The sequence below is a fragment of the Peromyscus maniculatus genome, chromosome 4 (genome assembly GCF_049852395.1).
Source record: "Peromyscus maniculatus bairdii isolate BWxNUB_F1_BW_parent chromosome 4, HU_Pman_BW_mat_3.1, whole genome shotgun sequence".
Lineage (NCBI taxonomy): Eukaryota > Metazoa > Chordata > Mammalia > Rodentia > Cricetidae > Peromyscus > Peromyscus maniculatus.
Genome location: NC_134855.1, coordinates 43,790,791 through 43,814,912, shown reverse-complemented (window position 1 = coordinate 43,814,912; position 24,122 = coordinate 43,790,791). Strand labels below are relative to the sequence as shown.

At 38.0% G+C, this 24,122-nt stretch overlaps 1 protein-coding gene across 3 annotated transcripts in view; it reads left to right on the top strand.

Annotated features, from left to right (window-relative positions):
- Positions 1–23,074, top strand: part of Galnt3 (polypeptide N-acetylgalactosaminyltransferase 3) — a 35,070-nt gene extending 11,996 nt beyond the window's left edge. For all 3 annotated transcript variants that reach the window (XM_006977158.4, XM_042275394.2, XM_076569580.1), the window contains exons 2-11: positions 1,698–2,321; positions 6,282–6,454; positions 10,554–10,703; positions 12,656–12,890; positions 13,354–13,471; positions 14,928–15,128; positions 16,153–16,284; positions 16,439–16,540; positions 21,034–21,186; positions 21,986–23,074. In XM_006977158.4, coding sequence (XP_006977220.1) covers positions 1,807–2,321; positions 6,282–6,454; positions 10,554–10,703; positions 12,656–12,890; positions 13,354–13,471; positions 14,928–15,128; positions 16,153–16,284; positions 16,439–16,540; positions 21,034–21,186; positions 21,986–22,108 — 1,902 coding nt within the window. In that variant the 5' untranslated portion in view covers positions 1,698–1,806 and the 3' untranslated portion in view covers positions 22,109–23,074. The remainder of the gene's footprint in view (positions 1–1,697; positions 2,322–6,281; positions 6,455–10,553; positions 10,704–12,655; positions 12,891–13,353; positions 13,472–14,927; positions 15,129–16,152; positions 16,285–16,438; positions 16,541–21,033; positions 21,187–21,985) is intronic.
- Positions 23,075–24,122: the final 1,048 nt, after the last annotated feature.

Here is a 24,122-nt window from a genome sequence, read left to right as displayed (position 1 = left end):
CCCTACGACCTGTGCAAGCACCCTGCCTTCCCAGTCTCCTCAAAGCACACGGGCTCCTGCTTTCTCTGTTGGCTTGCCCTGTGTCACCTTGACCCCTCAGCCTCTGTTCCCTGCGGGAGTGGGGGGTAGGGGGTGGGGGAGTTCTCTGGGATGCTGTGGCCAAACCTAGAGCACTGTTCGACACGTAGGAAATTACACAACTACATGAAGTTTTTAAAGCAAGGTGGAAGCCTAGCAGGTTACTTTAGTCTCATGTGAAGCTCCTAAAGCTAGAAATGCCCCAGACATACTGGAATCTCACTTTTATGGGCAACAGACATCATGATGGAGGCATCTCCTGGGGCCAAAGTTAACTTTGTGTTTCTTATTTTATTTTATTTAAATTTATTTTAAATCTCATAATAACATTGGAACACATGCTGAGTAAAGTGTCCGGGTTAGTTGTCACTGTCACAAATGACATTGTCTTTAATTATTTTGTAGAATGGGGGACAACAGGCAATTTTCCTTTCCTCCCCGCTGTTAATAATGGGAAATGGCATGGACTCATATTCTTAGCCCTTTTACGTTGTTACTACTTAATTTATTTATTTATTTTGGTTTCTCAGGACAGGACTTCTTTGTGTAGTCCTGGCTGTCCTGGGACTCGCTCTGTAGACCAGGCTGGCCTCGAACTCAGAGAGATCCCCCTGCCTCTGCCTCCTGAGTGCTGGGATTGAAGGTGTGCGCCGCCGCCGCCGCCGCCGCCGCCGCCGCCACCACCACCACCACCACCACCACCACCCAGTTTACATTGCGTATTTTAAAGGCTCGTGAAGAAAATCAACTTCCAGCCCGATCCAGTCATCCACTCACATGGGTTCACATTAGGACCTAACGAACACGGTGTTCTCTTCTCATGCTCAATTGCAAACAGCCCTTCATCAAGCCAACTTCTGCCCAGAGACACCCCCAGTAAAGCTAATGCAGTTTTCATTGTGCTGTTAGATTTTGTGTTTGTGCAAGTTATTGAAATGGCTGCTGAAGACAATGACTTAAATTGATTGTAAATTGTAAATTGCACTATAGTAAGCCTTGCTCGTCTTACTGTAGAGATTCTGTCATGACTCACAGTAATGTCATGTGAGCAAATCTGGATGAGAATGCCAGCTGACTTACTGGTAAAGCTTCTTGATCGGCTTGCTTAACTGGAGCGGTGCTTCTCCCGTTAATGGCCAAGCTCATGGAAAGACGGTCACTGTTGAGGATATTTGGCAGGGCATGACAGCATATCTTTACTTCTCTGTGAATCTGCCCTGTTTTTAACCCACTGAACGAAATCCTTTGACCCCTGGGTTATGATGTTCAGAGAATTCTTTTCTTTAATCTGAAAATATATCTGCCATGCAGTATTTTGTGTATATCGTATAGTAGTTATTGACAGAGTTAACAAAATGTGTGGTTTGGTTTGGTTTTATTCATTTTTTTTTCTGGCAAGAAAGTTTTATTCTTTCTTAAGCACAGTAGATCATAGTCAATTACCGTAACTATTTTCTTCTTAAAGTATCATTTTCTTGAGGGTAAAATGTCTGTGTATTCTTTACTCCGTAAGAGGACGTTGCAGCTCATGTTCAGTTAGTTGTTGGTTGAAGTGATGAGCTGTACCCTGATGGTCGGAAAGAATCACTACTAATACCATCTATCATCTCTGTTTGTAGGTATTACTATTTAAAGAAATCTTTTTACCAGCACATCTATGATAAAAAGTACAAGTAACAAAGGACACCGCAACCGCTCTCTGTCAAGTAACAAGCATTCGATGCCAGAATGGCTCACCTAAAGCGACTGGTAAAATTGCACATTAAAAGATATTACCATAAAAAGTTCTGGAAGCTTGGCGCAGTCATCTTTTTCTTTTTAGTAGTTTTGATTTTAATGCAAAGGGAAGTAAGTGTTCAGTATTCCAAGGAGGAATCCAAGATGGAGAGGAACTTGAAAAACAAGAACAAAATGTTTGACTTTATGCTCGAAGCTGTAAACAACATTAAAGACGCAATGCCAAAGATGCAAATCGGAGCGCCTGTCAAGCAGAGCGTCGCCGTCCCCGAGAGACCCTGTTTGCAGGGGTACTACACGGCGGCAGAGCTGAAGCCCGTTCTGGACCGCCCGCCTCAGGATTCCAATGCACCCGGTGCTTCTGGCAGGCCTTTCAAGATCACCCACCTCAGCCCAGAGGAGCAGAAGGAGAAAGAGCGTGGGGAAGCAAAGCACTGTTTCAACGCCTTTGTGAGTGACAGGATTTCTTTACACCGTGACCTTGGACCTGACACCCGCCCGCCTGAGTATGTTGAAGAATATTCACTTACCGTTTGTCAGAAGGGTTTTCAAGGAAGAGGCGTTAACTCAGGCTCCTTCTTTAGGCACCCTGAAGCAAAATATTACCAGCTACTGCCATTCATTCGATGTTTCCTTTGATCCTGTTTATAGTTATTGAGGCAGAGTATCCATAGCTCTTACTAGCTTGGCAATGGAGACATGAAATATACCTTCTGAATTAGAAAACTGAATTCTAGATCTGATGGATACTCAGGGGGAAAAAATCTCTTTTTTACCTCAAATGCTATAATTTACTCATCTATTTAGGAACATTTGGACAGTTTTTATAGAAAATGTAGGAGGTGAAGGGATTGTTTTCATTGCTCTGATTTGCTATGGAATAGAAATGTTTTTTAAACTGTGCCAAGAGTTTGAAGCTATTAGGTAGTTTATTGGTTTGTAAAATGTGTCACACACTTTGTGAGTACTGCCAAGATGTGATGCTATCTCAGAATGCCCTGTGTTTTGTACAATTTCTTTTAAGAGTGGATATTGTTACAACTAACCTCCACTCACTCAGAAGCTCTGCTGATGGGTTCTCATGTCTGTAGAATTAGAGGCAAATATGCCTTATTAAGTAGTATCATGAACATACTTATCTCAACTGTACAGAATCCTTTTCTGTGCCTTTAATTAGCCGTTTTGTTACCTGAAAGGTGACGTTCAAATCCTGTATGTGAATTAATTGCAAAAGGTGAGATGAATTCCTGCACTCTTGACCCATCCATGAATATTTGAGAGCACAAGACAGGCAAACAGTAAGCAACCGGTGCCTACTGTATATTTTGTTTCCTGGTTCTAACAGATTACATTTGCCATTGAATACATATATATAGACTTCTGTAGATGGACTTATTCTTATTCTCAGATTTTGCTAGATTTGGGATTGTGAACTCCTGCTCTGGCATCCCTGTTGAATGTTGAAGTTGCACAGGTAGATTGATGTACCTCTATTCTAATTCGTATGGCTCAAGGTTAAGTTGCCCATCACTTCAAAGTAAATGTGGGAAGAAACGGCTGCTCTATAAAATACCCTAGTGTTTCAGAGGATCCTCTCTCTTATCAGTCATTCAGATGCAGTATTACATTCTACTAATTCTGGGAGAATTCATGACTGAAAAGCAGTCCGCCTAAAAACTTATTAAACATAATTTTTATTCATTGGGATGTCAGTTACTATCAGTTTAAGATGACCATTTTAATTCTAACATTAGCAAACTTCAATACTGTGCAGTAATTTAATTTCTGAAGAAGAGAAAATCAGCTGAGCACATTAACAGCCAATATTCTTTTGGAGCTGGAGATCTGCTTCTCAATTACTCTCTTGATAACAATTTGTGGGGGCGCTAAAGGCCAGTTGTTTCTTACTTTGAATATAACCAGTATCAACAGGAACCCCATTTTCTGAAGACCTTACTAGGGTTTTTTTCCCGAGGCTCATCAGTCATGTGGGTCTAGTGTCTCCTAAAGCTAGGTGATGACCTGATTTATAGTTTAAGCAATTTCTAAATGCTGAATTTCACAAACTGCCTTACAGTAAATATAGAGCCTATGTGGCAGGTTATTTGATTACACTATTTTAAATAACATGAAATGGTTTTTTAGCATAAATTTACTGTGTACATTATTTCAAATTGATTGCAGTTTATAAAGTCTTATTGAGAAATTTTATCTCTTGCATCAATATTATAACCAACACTTTGCTGTGACCCTATTGCTATCATTTTTTTTTTTTTACTAATTCTCATTAATGTTAGGCAAATAAATCCTACCTTACTTAAACAGGAGGAATGAACACCTTGCACAATTAAATTGATACCATTTTACTAGTGATATGTATGTGTGTTTGTGTGTGTGTGCAGTTTTGTCCATTGCATCTTTAATATTATATAATTCTTAATTGATATTGTATTAATTGACTACATAGCAAATAAAGGTAGGTGAAAATTCTTAATCCCAAAATTCTCTTCCCTCCATATACCAGGAGAAAATGCCATACCGTGGGGTTTTTCCAGAAGTCTTACTTAGAGTTTGTGTTGGCTTATAAACCATTATGTATTAAAATATGAACTTGTATTTAGTAATTTATTTCTATGTCATTATGGTAAAGTGTATCTGTGTGTTTACATTTTATTTTTAGTCAGTTTATTCAAAATTCAATTTTCGAAAGGTACCTTGCTGTAATTCTGTGTGACAGTCTACCTCCAGCGGTATATTTTTATTGCTCCCCCTTTCGCTGTCAGCTTGACCGACTTGTCCTGTTCACAGCTACCTCTGATCTAATTCCTTTTCTCTTCCATAAACGTTTCCCCCTACTGACCTGCTTTTGGGAAAGAATCTCAAACCTGTTTCTACCAAGGTATGATTGTAAAGGCTTTTCATGAGAGAACTTGCTGAATCGTTTGTGGGCTCAGCTGCCACACTGGAGATGGCCCACTGGCCACTCAAAGCAACCGAAGTGTGTTGGGTCTTGTCTCTACAAGTGAATGATTTACTTCCTTACTTTTGAGTTTGAGCAGCAATCTTTGATTGTTTGTGTACTGTTTTTTATAGGGTGGGTGGGGGAATGATATGGTCTGCTGCCCAAAATGATACAGTCATGAATGGCATTTAAATGACCGTATAGACTCTTCTGTCTTGCCAGCTTATCTTGTGCACAGACCACACACAGTTAATTTCAGGCCCTGGGTCTAAGCCCTCACTCCTTCCTCACCTCAACTCCAAAGGCTGGTGCCTGTTCATCATGGCATCTCGTCTCAAGGGCTATATATACTGAGCCACCGTCACCTTGCTGTTGAATTAGTTTATAAATGTTTTCTTTGAGGAAGACAATGTTACAAAAGTGAATGTGATAACAATCTGTAATTAATGCTTCTAGGTAATTGATAGTAACACTAATTAATCAAACCAAGACCACTTTGGAGTCCTTTCCCTGTGTACATCAATAGAACCGATGGTTATATGCTCAAAACTTTTTTTTTTTTTTTTCTAAAAAGTCAGGGTCTCACTATGTAGCCTTGCCTGGCCTGGAATTTGCTCCATAGACCAGATTCTCCTCAAGATGACAAAGATTCACCTGCCTCTCTTCCAAGTGCTGGTTTTGAAGTCATATACCATCATGGCTGGCCCAGCACAAACCTTTTACCATGGATATATGGATCTTTAAATTTCTAAATATGTCATGCTAAAAGACAATTTGAAAATGATAAGTCTTAATCAAAGAGCAAAACGCATGATCTGGGTAAATTCCTTAATGCAGATGGTGTTAAGCATTTGATGATCATAAGAACCTAGGTTTTATGGTGCACTTCCTTCCCATTTCAATTCCACATATAAAGTAAATTAATTAAGTTAACTTGGGAAATACTTAGGAAACACACATCCTGTGCTTACAAACACATCTAACATAACTTCTACCAAAGTGCCTATTCAATGAATGAAGTTAGTTGAAATCAAATAAGAAAAATGAGTGACTTGAGTAAGAAAAGACTATTTTGTTTTTTATTGAAGAGTGTTTAGACATTTTGCTTTTTGCATGTTGCTTCCTTTACAGGTTGTATTTATTTCTGAAATCAGATAGTTTGGAAAACTTGACTCTGGTCATCTGTTTCCGTGAAAGTGATTAGGATGAATGAGCTGCTTGCAGAACTTTGCTTTAACCTAGCTCTATCTGTATACCATGAAGATACTTTCATGTGCAAATACACATTGCTGTATATTTGGGTTTATTTATTTATTTATTTATTTATTTATTTATTTATTTATTTATTTATTTATTTATTTATTTATTTATTTATGTGCGTTGCTGTCGTTTGGGGCGATAATGACTAAATGTTGGCAGGTTAGCAGTAGGTTAGAAATGGTGCGATGCTGATGAAATCAATCAGTAGGAGTCATACTGGTTCTGCTTCTTTAACTTCCTCCAGATGCATTGAACAGAAATTTAAGCGCTGCCCTCCCCTGCCTACCACCAGTGTCATAATAGTCTTTCATAATGAAGCGTGGTCCACGCTGCTTAGAACTGTCCACAGTGTGCTGTATTCTTCACCTGCAATCCTGCTGAAGGAAATCATCTTGGTGGATGATGCTAGTGCAGACGGTAAGAAAGCATACTCTTACCAATAAATCCTTGTGATCATGTCCAGCGTCGGCCTGGTTTTATATCCTACTCCCCGTGTGCCGTCTCAGAACCTGAAGGGTTTGGGTGTGAGGAGTGGTAAAGTCTGAATTCTAGGATGCCATGTTTCAACATTTTGGACTGTAGGACTTTCTGAAAACCATTATTCAGAACTGTATAGTTCTAGAAGATGTAGCTTTTACTCTACAGCATGGTGGCTAAGAGCAGAGATGTGGGCATGAAGAAAAGCTGTCTGGACTGGAACCTCAGCTGTGGTCCTATCCAGCTGTGTGAATTTGTTAAGTTACTTACTCTTTGTCCTCAGTTTCTTTATTGATAAAATGGACATAATATCATGCTGTATCAAATTTAAATGATGTTATTACCTTAAACACTGAAAAGGAAAACTACGGTGAGTTTAATTAATGTGCTATTGATTATATAAAGCATCCCATTGCATGATTTAGAACTGGAGCATAACTGGGTTTTTAAATATGAAGGAGTTCTTGTAAGTATTATAATTAATAGGTAATGTTCATAAGTACCTGATGCCACACTGTCATTCCATTCTGTTTTATTTGAGTGTTTTCCCCCATTGCAGTGCTGAGGATCTATTACAGGCCTCATGCATGGCAGGCAACTGCTATATCTGAACTGTGACCTGGGCTTTTAAAAAAATAATTCACTGTTGTTTTCAAAATTAGCAATGTTTTTTAAATGTTTGTTTCTACTTAAAAATCATAAGTCAGCTACTATGTTAGGTATTTTAATTTGGAATCATAAATCTATGAACATTCTGATTTCTAATTTTTCAAAATTACAATTACTGCAAGTACAGAACAATTTATTTCAGTGATTACAAAATTTACTCCTGTACAAACACAGGTTTGGAATTAGATTCCGTGTAAAACATACCCTTACCAAATCTAAAATATTGTTATGTATACCATCATTTTATATACATGAGAAAAGAAAAAGGCAGGTACTCATTAGTTTACATTACTTGTATCCTTAGCCCAAACATGGTAATAAGTGACCATAAAATAAAATATTAGCCTTATTACATCTGTATACTCTATGTATTTTCATGGCTTCCAGTTAAACTTACAGTAAATAAAGTGAGGTTATGTTCTCAACAGAGAGAAATATTTGGGCAGAAGAACAACAGTTCTCCTATTTCAGAGATTTTGACATGAATGTGAGACCTAGTCTCCAAGTGAGGACGTTTTATAATTCATGCCTCGTGCATTCAAGTTAGGTTCCATAACTTAGATGTGGTGTTGCATGGCTACAATGCCAGCTGATGTCTGGGGCTACAGTAACCAAACAAATAGGAAAAAAGAAGAATGGACCAAGAGAAGGAAGAGGAAATGAAGTGCACACTCTGGAGATCTTTGAATTTCTAATACCCTTTCCTATTACTTTACCACTTAATTGTAACTAACTGGTATTTTGCTGATAATCCGATTTTGTGGTTCTTCCTGTCTGGCTGGACAGCAGCCAGTGGGTCTTAAGTCATGCTTAATTAAGATCTACATCCCCTATAAGTTTACCTGAAGAAGAAGGAAAACAACAACAACCACAAAAAAAAAACAAAAAAAAAAAAAACCACTAACATAGTCTTGGAAATGTTTCCCCCCCTCTTTGATGTTTTGAATGTCTTTTCATAGATGATTTTTATTTTGCTTGATTGTCCCAAGTAGTGAGACGGTGGAGGCATGGCAAATTTACTTCTAGTAGGCATCAGTTGAAAAATGCATCTTTGCTTAAAAGCTCAAACAACACTGAAGTAAAGGACATGAGAATGAAGACATACCCATTCATTGTCTTCCTGTTTCAACCATTTTGTTTTCTTTCCTAATCACTTTCAAAATAAGCATAAGGCTTCCCTAATTACATTAGCGCCATACCAATTTAAAAGTTAATGTTCTCATATAACACCATGATTACCCCCTTTGTTTTATCTTCAAAAAAAAAAAAAGTCTATTTGATGAGCCAGACACATTTTTCCCCATGGCTCCTTGTATCTTTTCCCCACAGCATCATCACATGTCATGTAACAGTGACTTCAGGAGCTTGAGTCACTCAGCTAGGTAAGGGTAGAGAAGGAGGACTCCTTAGCTAGAAGACCTGCTCACGTTTTATAATTGTCATAAGTACTTGGCAATGAATTTGAGCTGCTTTCCTAACAAAATTTATGCTTGAATGCTGGTGCAATTTGTCTCACTGAATTCATCTGAAACGTAGCCAGTGAGCACCCGGTGTGGCTGAAAGGAGACTGAAAAACCGGGGGTGGTAGTGCATGCCAGGGATCCCAGCACTCAGAGGCTGAGGCAGGAGGCTCAGGAGTTCAAGCTAGCCTAGGATGCACACCTGTCTTTAGAAAAGAAAACACACACATACACACACACACACACACACACACACACACACACACACACACACACACCCCTACTCCCACCCCACCCCCATACACCTGTGAAGTGAAAACCAGTCCCTGATAGCAAGCTTGTTTGGGACATGTGGAGTGAAGATGAGGATAAGTTAGGTACCAAAAAGGTCATTAAACCCTAGTGAAGGCAAAAACCAGAGAGAACGTTTTAAGAGTGGTGCCACCTGGTAGGCCCTGTGCTCTGTGGTCCAGCATTGCCCCAGCTCATTCTCCCAGTACTCATCTGTGCCACTTACGATGTCATGTCCTCCCTATAGATAAGGGATCTAAAGAATAGAAAAGCGAAAACAACTTTTCTGAGGTCAAACCGTTATGAGGAATGGTTCTATAATCTAGGAGCTCTGATTTGATGAAAGTTTGTACTTCCCAAAAAGGAATATGGGTTGGATAAAATTTAGGCAGCAGATAAGAATTTGAACATATTCCAGATTTTTTTTTTTAATTTTCCCATTTTTTTTGAGTGGGGGTGTTTTACCCACATGTCTGTCTGTCTGTCTGTACATCACATGCATGCAGTGCAAGGAGGCCAGAAAAGAGTATCCAATGCCCCTGACAGTGAAGACATAGACAATTGTAACGCAGCATGTGGATGCTGGGAATTGAACTTGGGTCCTCTGTAAATTCCCCTTGTATTTGAGGCTGTGCTCTGGCCCTGACATGGCCGCTTAAATTGAACTATATATTCACAAGAATTCAAGAATTTAATGGCAAGTTAGATGCATTGGCATAAACCTGTAATGCAAGTGCTCTGCAAGCTGAGGCAGGAGGATCACACATTCCAGGCCATCCATATCTGGCAAGACCACGCTTGAAAGAAACAAAGTAAAACCCACCATGACAAAAAGAGTCTAATGGTGATAGAGTGGACTGGAGATGCCTGACCATCTGAACAGTACCAGATTGATTTGATTGTCTCAACCCTTGCTTCTCACCTAGCTCATCCAACCTCAGCTATTTAGTATCCTAAAGTATGTATGTTACTATAGCTCTGTCTGTTTTTAACTGCCTGACTCACACGCCCCTTTTTAGTTCTGTATTTTAATGGAAAATAATTCAAGAGACACCTAAGGTTTTCTGCTAATGGTAGAAATGTCCCCAACCTGCCACAACTCTGGGCATCCCCTACTTACCTTTTTCTTGACATTTGATTAGTAAGCTATTTTGACCACTGCCTAACAAACAGCCAGTGAGCCATATTAATTGCCTGGCATTTCTTGTCATAGTTCTCAAATTTTAGTACCAGTTTAAAAATTAATTGAATTTTATTTTTATTGAGATCTGTTTTTCTGACTCCTGCAGTCACTCAGCTCAGCTCTCTGTGAGCTTTCTAAACTCCTGGGGTCCACCCCATGTAGGCCTCTCACATGCCCCTAACATATTGCATGTATTTGTATGATGTGGACAGAAGTCCTGACATGAGGTATTACAGGAGTTACTTACAATTTGTATACACAGTCTCATTGTCCTCAAAGAGTTAAAGGTAATGTAATGTTACTTCTCCTGGCAGAATGAGCAAATGTTGACATGAATTTAGAAGGGTCAACAGCCTATGATTTCATTAGCTTTCAGAAGTTATATATAAAACTAAATTTCTTTTAAATTAACTCTAATTTTTTTTCTTCTTTACAGACTACTTACATGAAAAGCTAGAGGAATACATAAAACAATTTTCTATAGTGAAAATAGTGAGACAACGAGAAAGAAAAGGCCTCATCACTGCTCGGTTGCTAGGGGCAGCAGTAGCAACCGCGGAGACGCTCACATTTCTAGATGCTCACTGTAAGTGCGTGTGTAGAGATGGCTTGTGACTTTCCCCCTCCTCCGCTTCATCTCAAAGTTAATTGTCTTTAGATGTCTAATTGCATTCTTCTGAAGGGCATGTTTAACCCATGGTAGCCATGGCAGGCCTGGCAGCCCTGGCCTCCTCAGTGTTTTCAGTTCCCAGCTTTCCCTGTGGGTGATTCTTGCTTAGGACCCCTCCCCTAGATGTTCATTCTGTCATAAGACAAAGGAAGAGCAAAAGGAATCTTTCCTTGCAACTTTTCACTCCTACACTGTGAGACTACATTTTTATCTAAGTATGATAAGCACTGTCATTGAGCTTTGTCTCAATACTGCCACTTTTAACTGAGATATATATATAGATATAGATATAGATATGGATATATCTATATAGATAGATAGATATAAATTTCCTGCTGAAGATCTGTTGGATCTATTCTGTCTAGTAATCGGTACCCTGCTATATTGTCCCATGAATATCGCAGTTTTGGCTAATTTTGTCACTCTTGGGCAGTTGTTGCTTTCTGTGCTTTCATGGTTCCCGTGGCACTGTTTTATAGTTTTGGAAGGTCCTTCGGAGTCCCTGTTCATTGGATATGCTAGGCTTGAACAAATAGTGCTTGCTTTGTCCCTGGAGCTGTATGTTTGGGGAGTTTTCCTCTTCGTATGAATGCTTGACGTGAGCTGCCTCACTCTTAGGTTACACTTCACCCAAGAGCTGGCTGAAACCTGCACTGGTTATCACAGAAAGGCTTTGGGCTTTGGGTTGTGTTGATAGCCACTGCATCACTTGACAGTCTCTTAACCTAGCATTTGAAAAATGAATAGAGGTCTGGAATGTTTTTCAAAGGATAATGTCACTCTCTAGTATTGCTTTTCCTGATCCAAAATGTAGTAAGGTCTTCCTCCCTGCTAGACAATGATCCTTCCAGGCCATGACTGACAAATTTAACTTAATGAGACCCTCACCTGGGTGACATGGTGTGGTGTGGCCCAAGACCATGGTTGTGACCTTCATGGGACTCTCTGCTCCTATCCCAACAGGACAGTAGCAGCTTTGAATGATTTTTCTGTAGCCACTAAATTCAGAATATTCTCACTTGCTGACTTACTTTCTCCTAATACCCAGGAGTTAGAATTAAGCTTTCAATTACTGTACTTTAGTGGGTGGAAGAGACACAAATTTAAATAATTTAGAATAATTTTAGGGTTAAGTGGAAAGTTTAGCTTGATTCATAGCATATTCCTTTTTTTTTTTTTTTTTGTTTTTTTTTGTTTTTTTAAGACAGGATTTCTCTGTTGTTTTGGTGCCTGTCCTGGATCTCGGCCTATAGACCAGGCTGGCCTAGAACTCTCAGATCTCTGCCTAGCTCTGCATCCCGAGTACTGAGATTAAAGGCCTGTGCCACCACCACCCGGCATATCATAGCCCATTCTTAAGGAAAAGGGCCCCCATAACAAGGATGGTAAATGCATTAGTGCCCATCTGCCATGCTAGGAGAAAAAAGTCATCTCTTAGAAGAATTTTCCTGATTTTACTTTTTCTTTTTCACCCTACTCTCATCACAAGAGCCCTTGAGAAGTCCCTCCTTGTAGAGGTCTGTTGTACAGCATGGTGGCTATAGGTAATAGTGTATTGTATGCTTTCAATTGGCTAGAAGTAGATTTCATGTATCCCCCACATAAGGTGATGGATATCTTAATTAGCCTGAACATAGTAAATTTTTAACAGTATGTTAGTGTGTGTGTGTGTGTATCAAAACATGTTGTATACTCTTAAATACATCATTTTTGCCTATTATAATTAAGATGAAAGAAATCACCCATGTATGTATATTCAAAACACAGATAATCTTTTCTTTCTAATTTCTCTATAAACTTTCCTGTAATATCAAAGAAAACTCTTTCAATGTTTCCATTAAATTGACCATAGCTTCTGTTTGGGGCAGGTGAGTGCTTCTATGGTTGGTTGGAACCTCTGCTGGCCAGAATAGCTGAGAACTACACAGCAGTGGTGAGTCCAGATATTGCATCCATAGATCTGAATACATTTGAGTTCAACAAGCCTTCTCCATATGGAAGCAACCACAACCGTGGAAATTTTGACTGGAGCCTCTCCTTTGGCTGGGAATCACTTCCTGATCATGAGAAACAAAGAAGGAAAGATGAAACCTACCCAATTAAGTAAGATGCTTGCTCCCATATCTTACATTCACACCGTAAGCACCAAATGATACATATGTATATTCATTTTCACAGTAGTTGCTTGTGTGATAATTCTTAATAACAGAAAAAAATTCATACCATTCTATATGTAGACTAGTAATGTACAAGGCTCTTTTGCATGATATTATGAGCAGCCAGTAGGATTAGGTGAATTCTCATGTCTTTGTAAATCGTAGTTTAAAAATATTAAGGCAGGTTAAGGAGGGAAACAATAATATGGAAGATGATGTTTTTTTTAAAGTACTTATTTCTCCCAAAACCTTAACTTTGATGAAAGAATTTTTAGTTCTTCTTTATCTACATACAGATTTTAAATGTAGCATAATATCTCTTGACCTGTAATGTCTAGTTGGTTCTTTCAGTTACCCCTTTCAGTGTGTTTGATTTCTATATCAAACTTTGGTGATGTCTTTCTTTTCAGGACCCCCACCTTTGCAGGAGGCCTTTTTTCTATATCTAAAGAATATTTTGAGCACATTGGAAGTTACGATGAAGAAATGGAAATCTGGGGAGGAGAAAATATAGAAATGTCATTCAGAGTAAGTTTATGAAGATTAAACATAGCACGCATGTCAAACAGGGTGATGTATTGTGTTCTGATCAGCTCATACAGGCTGTTGCAGATGTATGCTGTCTTTATGTATTTAGGGCTTTCTATAATGTAATTGCTGGAAAATTGGCAATGAGGCTATTTCCATTTAAGTTGTAACTTGATATATTTATTCATGGTTGCCAATGTAACAAGAGGAATCAGTTAAACTCCTGTGTCCAGGCAATAACACCAATTAATGCACTTGTAGCTACTGAATTCCAGCCAAGATAAATATAATTAAACCTAGTGCTTCAGGAAATGAGTTGATTATCAAGGGAGTCAGTATGGAAAACATTTATTTATAACTGTAAAGGACACTAGACTTAACTCTTTATAGCATATGAGCTGTTCCCCTTTTCATAATGCATGTTTTAAGTTAGTATAAACAAAACAGTCTTTTAGTAGTCATGACATGTACTTAATATATTCAACTTCATGACTTCATTTTTGTGGTAACCATGTCACTCACTTTTTGTCCTTTGGATTGGAATGTGGTGGGGAAAGACCTGGGAGTTAGGCTTATGTGTTGGCTCTGGCTCCATTGTATACGACAGTAGTGGCCTTGCCACATCTGAACTGCTGAAGGGCAGGGGTCTTTTAAAACTTGTTTCCAGCCCTAGTGCATGCTGAAGCTCAATGTAGTTTGTTGAACTGGATTTGTCACTGAGCTATCTGATTTGTATAAATGAGGAGAAGAGGAGGTTTTGGCCACTTGCCTCAGCATCCACTATTAAGCATGACTTTATTTTAGGTTTTTTGCTTACTGATTGTTAACGGCAGAACTAATCCTTAAGACATTTTATTTAGTACTACTGAAAACTTTTAGACACATTCCATGTAGATGTGGACTTTTTAATATGATGACCAACTCCTTTGTCAATATAATGGGTTACGTTTTGGCAATAATGACTTTCTTGAATGGTTTTCTTTAATGCCAAATTGAGTATCCAAGGAGTAAATAGAGTCTGGGTTCTTTTGTGCCCAGACAGCTACTTCATTTCTTAGGGGGAAAAAAAAGTGTGTAGTTTCAGTAAGTGACCGTGTGTTTAAGGGGGAAGTCAGCTACACCGGAGAGAGCCTTGTTTTTCTCTGCATATTAGAACACTTGCATAATTATTGGCCAAAAAGAAAACTTGGAATTAGTTTTTATGAAGGACTCAGAACTCATGATCTTGTAAACCTACTTTCTGAAGATGTGCGTTTGTTCTCTGCATTTCTCATTTCATTTAATAAAGCCATTGTTTACATTTGTAAGGCATCAATTGAACTAGCATAGAGACTGTTTATAACACGCTAATAACGCTCTACATTTTGTATGTATTGGTATCTTTAAGGTAAGCTTAAAGCAGCAGTTTTTTTCCCCCAAAATCCTGTGAATTTAAACAAATATCGTTAATTATCAGGTGTGGCAATGTGGTGGGCAGTTGGAGATTATGCCTTGCTCTGTTGTTGGACATGTTTTCCGCAGCAAAAGCCCTCATACCTTTCCAAAAGGCACGCAGGTGATTGCTCGCAACCAAGTTCGCCTTGCGGAAGTCTGGATGGACGAATACAAGGAAATATTTTACAGGAGAAACACAGATGCGGCAAAAATCGTTAAACAAGTAAGTGAGGGCTAAATTGTGAAAGGACGCTGAAACTCCAAGTCCTAGTCCAAGTCCTCGGGCCTTTTTTTGCTTGAATCACTTCACACACAAAAAAAAATCTAAAAAGTATTTTTGAAAGTAGGCTTTTAAATTTTAAGCCTTAAAATAAATAACTTGGGGCCATCAAGATGGTGTGGTGGGTAAAGGAGTCTGTCACCAAGCCTAATGACCTGAGTTCAATCCCCGGGACTCATACCTTGGAAGGAGAGAACTGATTCCTGTAACTTGTCCTTTCACTTCCCACATGTGTGTACTCAGACACACACACACACACACACACACACACACTAATAATAATAATAATAATAATAATAATAATAATAATAATAGTAATGATAAAATAGTGAATGTATATATAACTTATCGATGATGCTAGTTTGCTCTCTTAAGAGAAAAAATTAAACAGCTTTATAAAATTCAGGCATTTTTAATTGTTTTCCTTGCCCTTTAGAATAAAGAAAAATAAAATACAATTAACTCAAAATTGCCTTTTTAACTCAAGTTCCAATTGGGAATTGTGTTAAGATTAAAACACTTAAATTAGAAAAGAAAACACCCAACTGTGCAGTTTAGGGGATGATTTTTTGCCATTTGACTGCAAAAAGATAATGAGCTCATTGGGTCTTAGCACCCATTCTGAATGTGGTTCCTCTCCTCTCACTTTATAGTCATTTTAACGTGAAGAGTTGGGATGAATTCCGAATGCTCCCCCAATTAGTCCCGTGTCCACAGCATTGTGGTCCACAAGGGTCTAGAGAACTTTGCCCTGTAGAAGGTCTGTCCATAGTAAAGTGTATTATAGCGCTCCAGTGTGACCAGGCAGGCGGCACACTTGGTGCATGAATGAATGGCCCATTTAAGGCCCACCTTGCATTCAGAACTTTGTCCAGTACATGTAGATGTAAATACAGAGAGTACCATCTGAAGCCTCTATCAGTGTTGATTTGACTAAGCACTCTTTCATTCCCTCATCTATTTCTAGAAATCATTTGGTGATCTTTCAAAAAGATTTGAAATAAAGAAACGCCTTCAGTGTAAAAATTTTACATGGTACCTGAATACTGTTTACCCAGAAGTGTATGTACCAGACCTTAATCCTGTTATATCTGGATATGTGAGTATTTTTATGTTCTCCCTTTTCCTTGAGAGATTCCCTTTAATTTATTGCTTTTGGAGTTTTACATTATTAATGCCACCTCCCCAAAATTAATTGAAAACCAGAAACTGTGCATTTGATTTTTTTTTTATACTTTCAATCTTTGACTTAGATTAAGAGTGTTGGTCAACCTCAGTGTCTGGATGTTGGTGAAAATAACCAGGGAGGGAAACCGTTGATCCTGTACACGTGCCATGGACTCGGCGGAAACCAGGTGAGCACTGCCTAGGACGATTCTCCTTTGAGCACTTCCAGACGCAGTCAGGGGCTGGGTGGTTTTCAGAAGTCACCGCTCAGCTCGATGCTAAGGTAAAGTGGTGTACAGGTGTTCCTAAGCTGAACATGAGGTTGCAGAATGGTTATTTTGGCGTCCACTTGGGCTCTGAAAGGAATCTGAAGTTACTCACTTGATCCATAGAAAGGAGAAGGATTAAAAAAAAACAAAGGGATAATGCCATTTGATGGTGTGTGTGTGTGTGTGTGTGTGTGTGTGTGTGTGTGTGTGTGTGTGTGTGTGTGTGATGTCGTTTTGACACTTGTGTGACTGTTGGTATGGCGGCTTTGTGAGCCGGCAGGTGAAGACTGTATGAAATGTGGTGTCAGATTACGTCCAGTGATAATGCTGACACAGCCGCATTGTAAGGTCTTTTGAGGGCAGAAACACTGTTTCAGTTCCCTGCATCGAAACGCTGTGTTTTTCTTTTCTTCTTGTTGTGTTTTTCTTTGATTGCTGACCTCCTTGTTTCCACTCTGTTTTTCCAATTAAGAGCAAATGTGAAATGTTCCTCTCTAGCCTACTAAAGTTGTAGAGAAAATATAAGTTTTCTGGCTTTTTGCTTATTTTGACCTTATCATGTGCAAGCTAACTCAGAGAAGGATTAGACTTTCTCCACGGTCAGTCCGCAAGTTCCCCGACTGACCCCTGGGTGGGCTTCATCTGTCTGCTCCTAGCTCCTTTAGGAACCTGTACTGTAAGCCCAGGTCTGCAGCCAGTAACATTAGGTCTGGAGTAAGGACTCCAGGGTGCTTGGTGGGTGTATATAACCACATCAGAATTAGGGGAGGTACCCGTGGATTTTCCTGAGAAAGATAACATTTTAGACTTTATATTGAGAGGTGAGAACAGCCTAGAGATGTGTTTAGTGGGAATGGTAAGGAAATGCAAAGACTGTGAGGAAAACTATACAAAGAAAACCATTTGGAACTTTTTCCTTTCTGGGAATTGCCTATATTTTGGAACAGGATTTTCATAGCAGTACATGTTTGTACTACTTTGTACATACTTTGATAGGACTTTGAAAGTATCAGTGTTAGGAAAAAAGGATCAATGTGTCTCTTCACCAATCTACTTCTATACATCTTCCTATTCATTAAACTCAGCTTAATTTAGTTTCAGTCTTTATTTGACTATATATAATCTTTTATTTTTTTCCTTTTTTCTACATAAGAATAGTTATAGAAATAGGTATGTTATTTTGTAAATAACAATATGCTTATTTCCTCATTTGTAAATATGTTACCAATGATTGTTAATACTTAGACATTTCTCTCAAGCTCTCTCCAGAATTATATTTATCTTAATAATTTACTACAGGTACTATCTTAAAAATATAGTATATGTGTTATTTTGTATGCTTTTCTATTGTCTTTTCCAAGTTAATATTTTTACAGAGGATTATAAAGTAAAATTTAAATTATCGATAGAATAGACTGTCTTTAAGAGATTTGGGGAGAAATTCAGTTATTAAAAATATTTGTTTAAATACATGATATAACTTGTACTGTTGCAAGAGCTGACGGTCACTGACCTTATGAAGTCTATGTCACAGAAGCATTTTTTTTTTCCATGAGAAGTGAAAATATAATTTGAGGTGCTAAAAGAGATAGAGCAGATTGAGATAATGTGAGTGATGGATTCACAGGCTGGACTTGGAGTTAAAGAAGATCTTTCTGGGACAGTCATCTTAGATGGAACCAAGCACTGGGCAAGAAGAACATCCTGAGGGAAGTCTGGGTGAGAGCAGCCGAGTAGAGGAGGTTCAGAGAACACAGAAGGCCAGCGCGGCCAGCATAGAGTGGTCTAGGCAAGGAGCGAAGGAAATGAGGTCAGAGATTTTGATAAGGAACCTGCTTGTATAGAGCTCTGCAGACCTATTAAGGAAGATGGATTCAATTCTGAATTCGACAGAAGCTATCAAGAGGTTTTTTGAGCAGGAGAATAATCTTGTCTGGTTTGTATTTCAAGATGACTCTGGCTTCTGTCATCTGAACGCAATCACTTATTATATCTTTTACTTGTTAGTTTTTTATTTTTGAGAGTTAGTATAATTTTAACATTTTCCCCTTCCCTTTCTACCCTCCCATATACCCCTGCCCACTCTCCTTCAAATTCATGGCCTCTTTTTTTCACTAATTGTTATTGCATGCATATATGTATGTACATATATATTCCTAAATATAACTTGTTTAGTCTGTACAATGTTACTTATGTGGATGTTTGGCACTGGACAACCAATTGGTGTGCTGTTCCCTGGGAAGGACTACTTTTCCTGCTCCCAGCTTCCTTAGTTGCCTATAGTTCTTTGTGTAGGCTTAAGGCCTTAATGGGCTTTTCCCTGGGTACTTTGTCCTATCCATTGGTGTCATCCATGTTCAGCTCACTTTCAGGCAGTCCTGTTCTTTTTAATCAATTATTTCCCCCAGCTACTGTTCAAATTTTAGTTCTTTGAGAACTCAAATTCAGATGTCTCATTTAATTTGAGCATTTTCTCTCATTTTAATAATTTAATGGTGTTTTATGACATATAATCCTTTTGTAACCGTATTTCTGAATGCAAAGCAAAGTAACTATTTTTTTAATGTGGCTGTATTGGAGAATGTTCTGGTCCAATGCAGTTATGTCATTACAGCTTTATGACAGCTAATATTTCATGCACATTCTCCTCTCGTGCATATGTGCAGGTTCTGAGTGACGTGTTTCTCCCATAATTTCAGCTAATTAGTTATTTACTTTGTGTTGGTACCAAAGTATTTTCAGCTCTTTTCCTTTCCTTCATCTTAGTGACTCTGTGATAACAGTGATGTGAAATACCAGCTAGCCTTTTTTATCATCTTTGAGTTCTTAAGGCTTATCTTAGTTTAAATTACTTAGTTAGGGATAACTAGAATGTTGTTTCTTTCTCCTTCTTAAACTACTTTTTACACTGCTTTCACCTGAATGGTTGGTTACAAAATCAATTCATATTTTCCATGCAGGAGAAGAAAAATTAAGCATGAGACTGAGACAAGGAGCTTAGGATGGAGGCTCTGAATTCTGTTAATGTCTGTGCAATGTTTACTTTAGCACAGTGCCTACCTAGCACATAATAAGGGCTCAATAAATATTAGTGCTAACAGGCATTATTGCAGTATTGAAAACCAATTATGATAACTCATTTTATCCTTAGACTGCCAACATTATTACATATTTGAGTTATAATGCATGTTATTATATAGCTGGGACAATAGTTCAGTCAGTAAAGTACCTGTCACGACCGTGAATATTATTTGTTGATACAGTGCTTAGCTTTGGCTCACAGAGAATCCAACCAGCTACACACACAGTTCTAGCAGTATAGGATATGCTGTCTCTGGTGTCCTATGGAAGCCTTGAAAGTTAAAGTTTTCCACCAAGTTAAAAAAAAAAAAACTGGAGAGATAAAGAGGTAAAACAATGTTTGATCTAGTTCTTAAAGAATGAAAAGGAGTTAGCCAAGCAGGAAAGGGTCACAGGATTTCTAGAGAACAGCCTGGCCATAGAGCGAACTCTTAGGTTATTCTTTAGTGGTAGATGTAGACGAAATGAGCGTGCTCTACTACAGCTAGGCAGTGGCTGCAGGAGTGAGTCCTGAACATTGCATGCATCAGATAGGGGGACAGCCTTGAGCAACAGAGGGGATGTTTGTTAAGCAAACTTGTTAGCATATCAAACCTAAGCTTATAGGGCTCCCAAGCAGCTGACAGGATTGATGCATCATAGGGTCAGAGGTTGGCATTACAGTATAAACTAAGGGGGAATCTGAGTCAGAGAAGTGGGCATGGAGGAGAAAGCGTGAATGAAATACCACCAGAGAGGAAAATTCAGCGCAACTAAGAGACTCATTCATTGGATATGGAGAGATACATTAGTAAAGAGCTACCGTGTACCAAGTGCTGACCAGGCGCTGGTCTTTGCTGCAAGTGCTCTACACCTATCAACCCGTTCAGTTAGTGATTTGGGTAACCCCGTGGGCAGGGACCACTACTACCCATCTCACAGGGGGCAGAAACAGGCTCTGAAAGTCCATTATGTTTGTAGACTAGTGAAACTGACTTAGTTGAGATGAATGAGAGAAGGATTATTATGGGGGGAGAGAGAAGCAGCCAGTTAACTGTTTACTAGAACTTTGCAGGCTGCTTTCTGCAGTACACTTGTGCTGGCCTCCATTCTACCTCATAATTTCCAACTTCTAGTTTGGAAAGGATGGAGCACCATATTTAGGAAATAATCCCTGCTGGTAATGGACAAAAGCATAACGACCCTGCTTACATTTCTGATACTTTTATTGTGTTTGTTGAAAAACTCCTGAGTTTACTATTTAGTGGGTAGCTGGTTGGTTTTCATCCTGTCTTATTTTGCAACTGGGCACATGGGTGCCTTTGTCAATCACGATACTCTCCTTCCCACAGTACTTTGAGTATTCTGCTCAGCGTGAAATCCGGCACAACATCCAGAAGGAGTTATGTCTTCATGCTACTCAGGGTGTCGTCCAGCTGAAGGCCTGTGTCTATAAAGGTCACAGGACAATTGCCCCCGGAGAACAGATATGGGAGATTCAGAAGGTGACTGGCTGCAGCTAATTCATCTGTTCACTTTGAATAGCTCTAATTGCTTTACTGTGCTATATATCAGGATTTCTTCACTTTCAATAACTCCACTATTATTATGTGTCTGCCTATGTGATAAGAGAATATACCTAGGGATTAAGTACCCATGGGAACAACTAATCATAAAGTTGGAGCCTGGCTTATGCAGGTGAAAAACCTCTATAAATTATTAATTAGTACCTTATTTTTGACTTTTTAAGAGTTTTTTTTTATAATAGATATTTAAAACCATGTTTATTCCTTAAAGGGGCAAAAAGAGTGTTTTTCACATAAAAATGCTAATTATGTCTTCCTTCATTTTAGTACATTTTAATCTAGAATCGAAAGAACATATGGCAGATTGCCTGTTCTTAAAAATGTTTAAGATTTAGCTTGATCATAGTAATTTTTATCTAAAACTAGTTTTGTGTAATCATGAGACTGGCTTTTCTGATTTTGAAGTTGATCATTTGAAGACCAGTGGAATGCTTCTTGTTTGAAAATGTGTTTCAGAATTTGCTCTCTATTTCCCTCTTCATTTTTGAAATGTCTTGCATTGACTAGATAGCAGTAAAGTGAATTATATCATTATAAACAAAATCATCAATTTTTTTATTGAGCTTTAGTTGATCTTAGATTTAAAGTTAAGAATCAGATACATTTGTTATGTAAATCTTCCTTTACCTTTATAGAAACCATAAAGTCATTTTCATATTTATCTTTTAACTGTGAATCTTGAAACTTAATGTATGTTGTGTGTTTTCTTTTTTCCTAGGATCAACTTCTATATAATCCATTATTTAAAATGTGCCTTTCAGCAAGTGGAGAGCATCCACACCTAGTGCCATGTGACCCATCAGACGTACTCCAAAAATGGATTTTTAGCCAAAACAATTAAGTGTTCCTTAAAGTTAAGGAGTTGAAAAGGACATACTCTTCCTCATAAAACTGTGACTAGGCATACACTGTAGTTGTTGAAAATTATGCAAAAGCAGCTAATTGTAACTTATTCCAAGTGCATTTTCCTTATTTATGTCTTAAGATGTCTATGTAGTACTGCTGCAGAAATCCTGGGGGTTTCTGTCTGGAAACAGAGCAACTAGAAATACCAAAGACTATTCTGAAATGTCCAGATGTAGAAGAGAGATGTTTACAGTATGAAGAAAATAATTTTCCTAGTAAAGTGATGTGTGTTTGTACACTTGGGGACATGCATAGCTACATCCACACATTCACAGCTTAAAATGTTTCCCCGAATTTTAGGGGGAGTAGAAAAAGATTTGATACTGTATTTTTATAACTATATAGAAATGGATCAATGAAGGTCAGCCATTGGCCTTTCTGTACACACCAGGAAATTTTTATAGATCTAGAATTTATTGTTTTAAAATCCAGGTAAACTTTTTTTGTCTTCTGTTTACTTGTCTGTTGAATATTTCCTTGAACATGAAGTTGAATAAGGAGAGGACTATTTTTAACATTGAAATTTTTGGAAAATTTACAGATCTTTTTTAATCTGAAGCCCACTCCTCCTGATGCACAGGTGTCTTCCCCAAATGGCTTTTCTGAAGTGGCTACATTGTGTGTTTTCCCAGAGCACTTTAAAAAAAAAAGACAAAAAACTTTATAAATTATTAGCTATGGCTACAAGGGTTCCTTTTTCCTTTCTAGTACTCTTATTTTCTTAGCAAAATTCACTAATCTTGAATATTTATAATACTGAATTTCAATATACTTGACTCAATTCTAAATGTCGTTATTGATTCATTATATAGAATGTCTTTACATGGGTTTTTCTCATAAAAAAAAATAGCCTTACTTTTATCTATGTGGAAAACACAATAAAAAAGAACCCTGAACACTATTGCAAACTTTTGTTTCAATTTTGTCCAGTTTGGGGTAAAATCTGTAATTGATCATGGGTAGAGGAAGCACCTGGTTTTTGTACTAGGTTTTAGTTGTTTGCTGTTTGTGGAACCCCAGGTTCTTGAAAGGAAAATGCAAACTGTAACAGTGGTATGAAAGAAGGAACAGGAACGAGGGTGATGGTAATTACATGAATTCCTGATAACTTTCTTTAATAATCTCATAAAATTATGTTTTGAAGTCACTGTTTCCCCTTTGGCCATCTTATAGAGAGAGGTCTTATATTATTTCAGAGGCAAAATAGAATTTGCTTTAACTTTTAAAACCAGTAAGGTCTTGGTTGTACAAAAGAAAACATTTCCTAGTATTAGAGCTTTAATTAAATAATAAAGCATCAATTAAATTTTAAAAAGTTGAATTAAAAATTCCACATTTTCTAAGCAGTTACTTTGCAGAGTTTTCAGTTTAAGGAACATCTATCATGTTTCTAACTTGATATTAACGTTACAGAGGGTGTAAGACTTTGTCATTCAACTGTCTCTTTTAGGGTAGAGAGAAAGATACACAGTTTTGAAACAGTATGCCACCATGTTACGTTGTATTACTGAGATGACTTCCTATCTTTTAATTTTGGCAGTCCATTAGTAATAAATGTTTCTCTATTATTATAGCTAATAATGGCATGTAAGCATACTGTGTTTTGCCACTTAGAAGTGCAATTTCTGTTCCTTGATTTGTTTCACTAGACTTAAATAATCATGAACAAAACCTGCTCTCAACATTTATTTTACCTCTAAGAGCAATACAAAACAGAGCAATTTTTCAATGATATTTTATAAATGAACTTGAGTAAAACATGTTTTTAAAAAATGAAACCAATATGCAGACCCTCACAAAGAACCATATGTTGGTACCTTGTGGTCCAAGTAACGTCTCTTAAATTGGGTTGATTATGTTGTAGCCATGTTAAATATATCCACCAGAATGTTCTTACCTGATATAACCACCTCACGCTATTACTCAAGTGTCATATCAGCAATTTGATT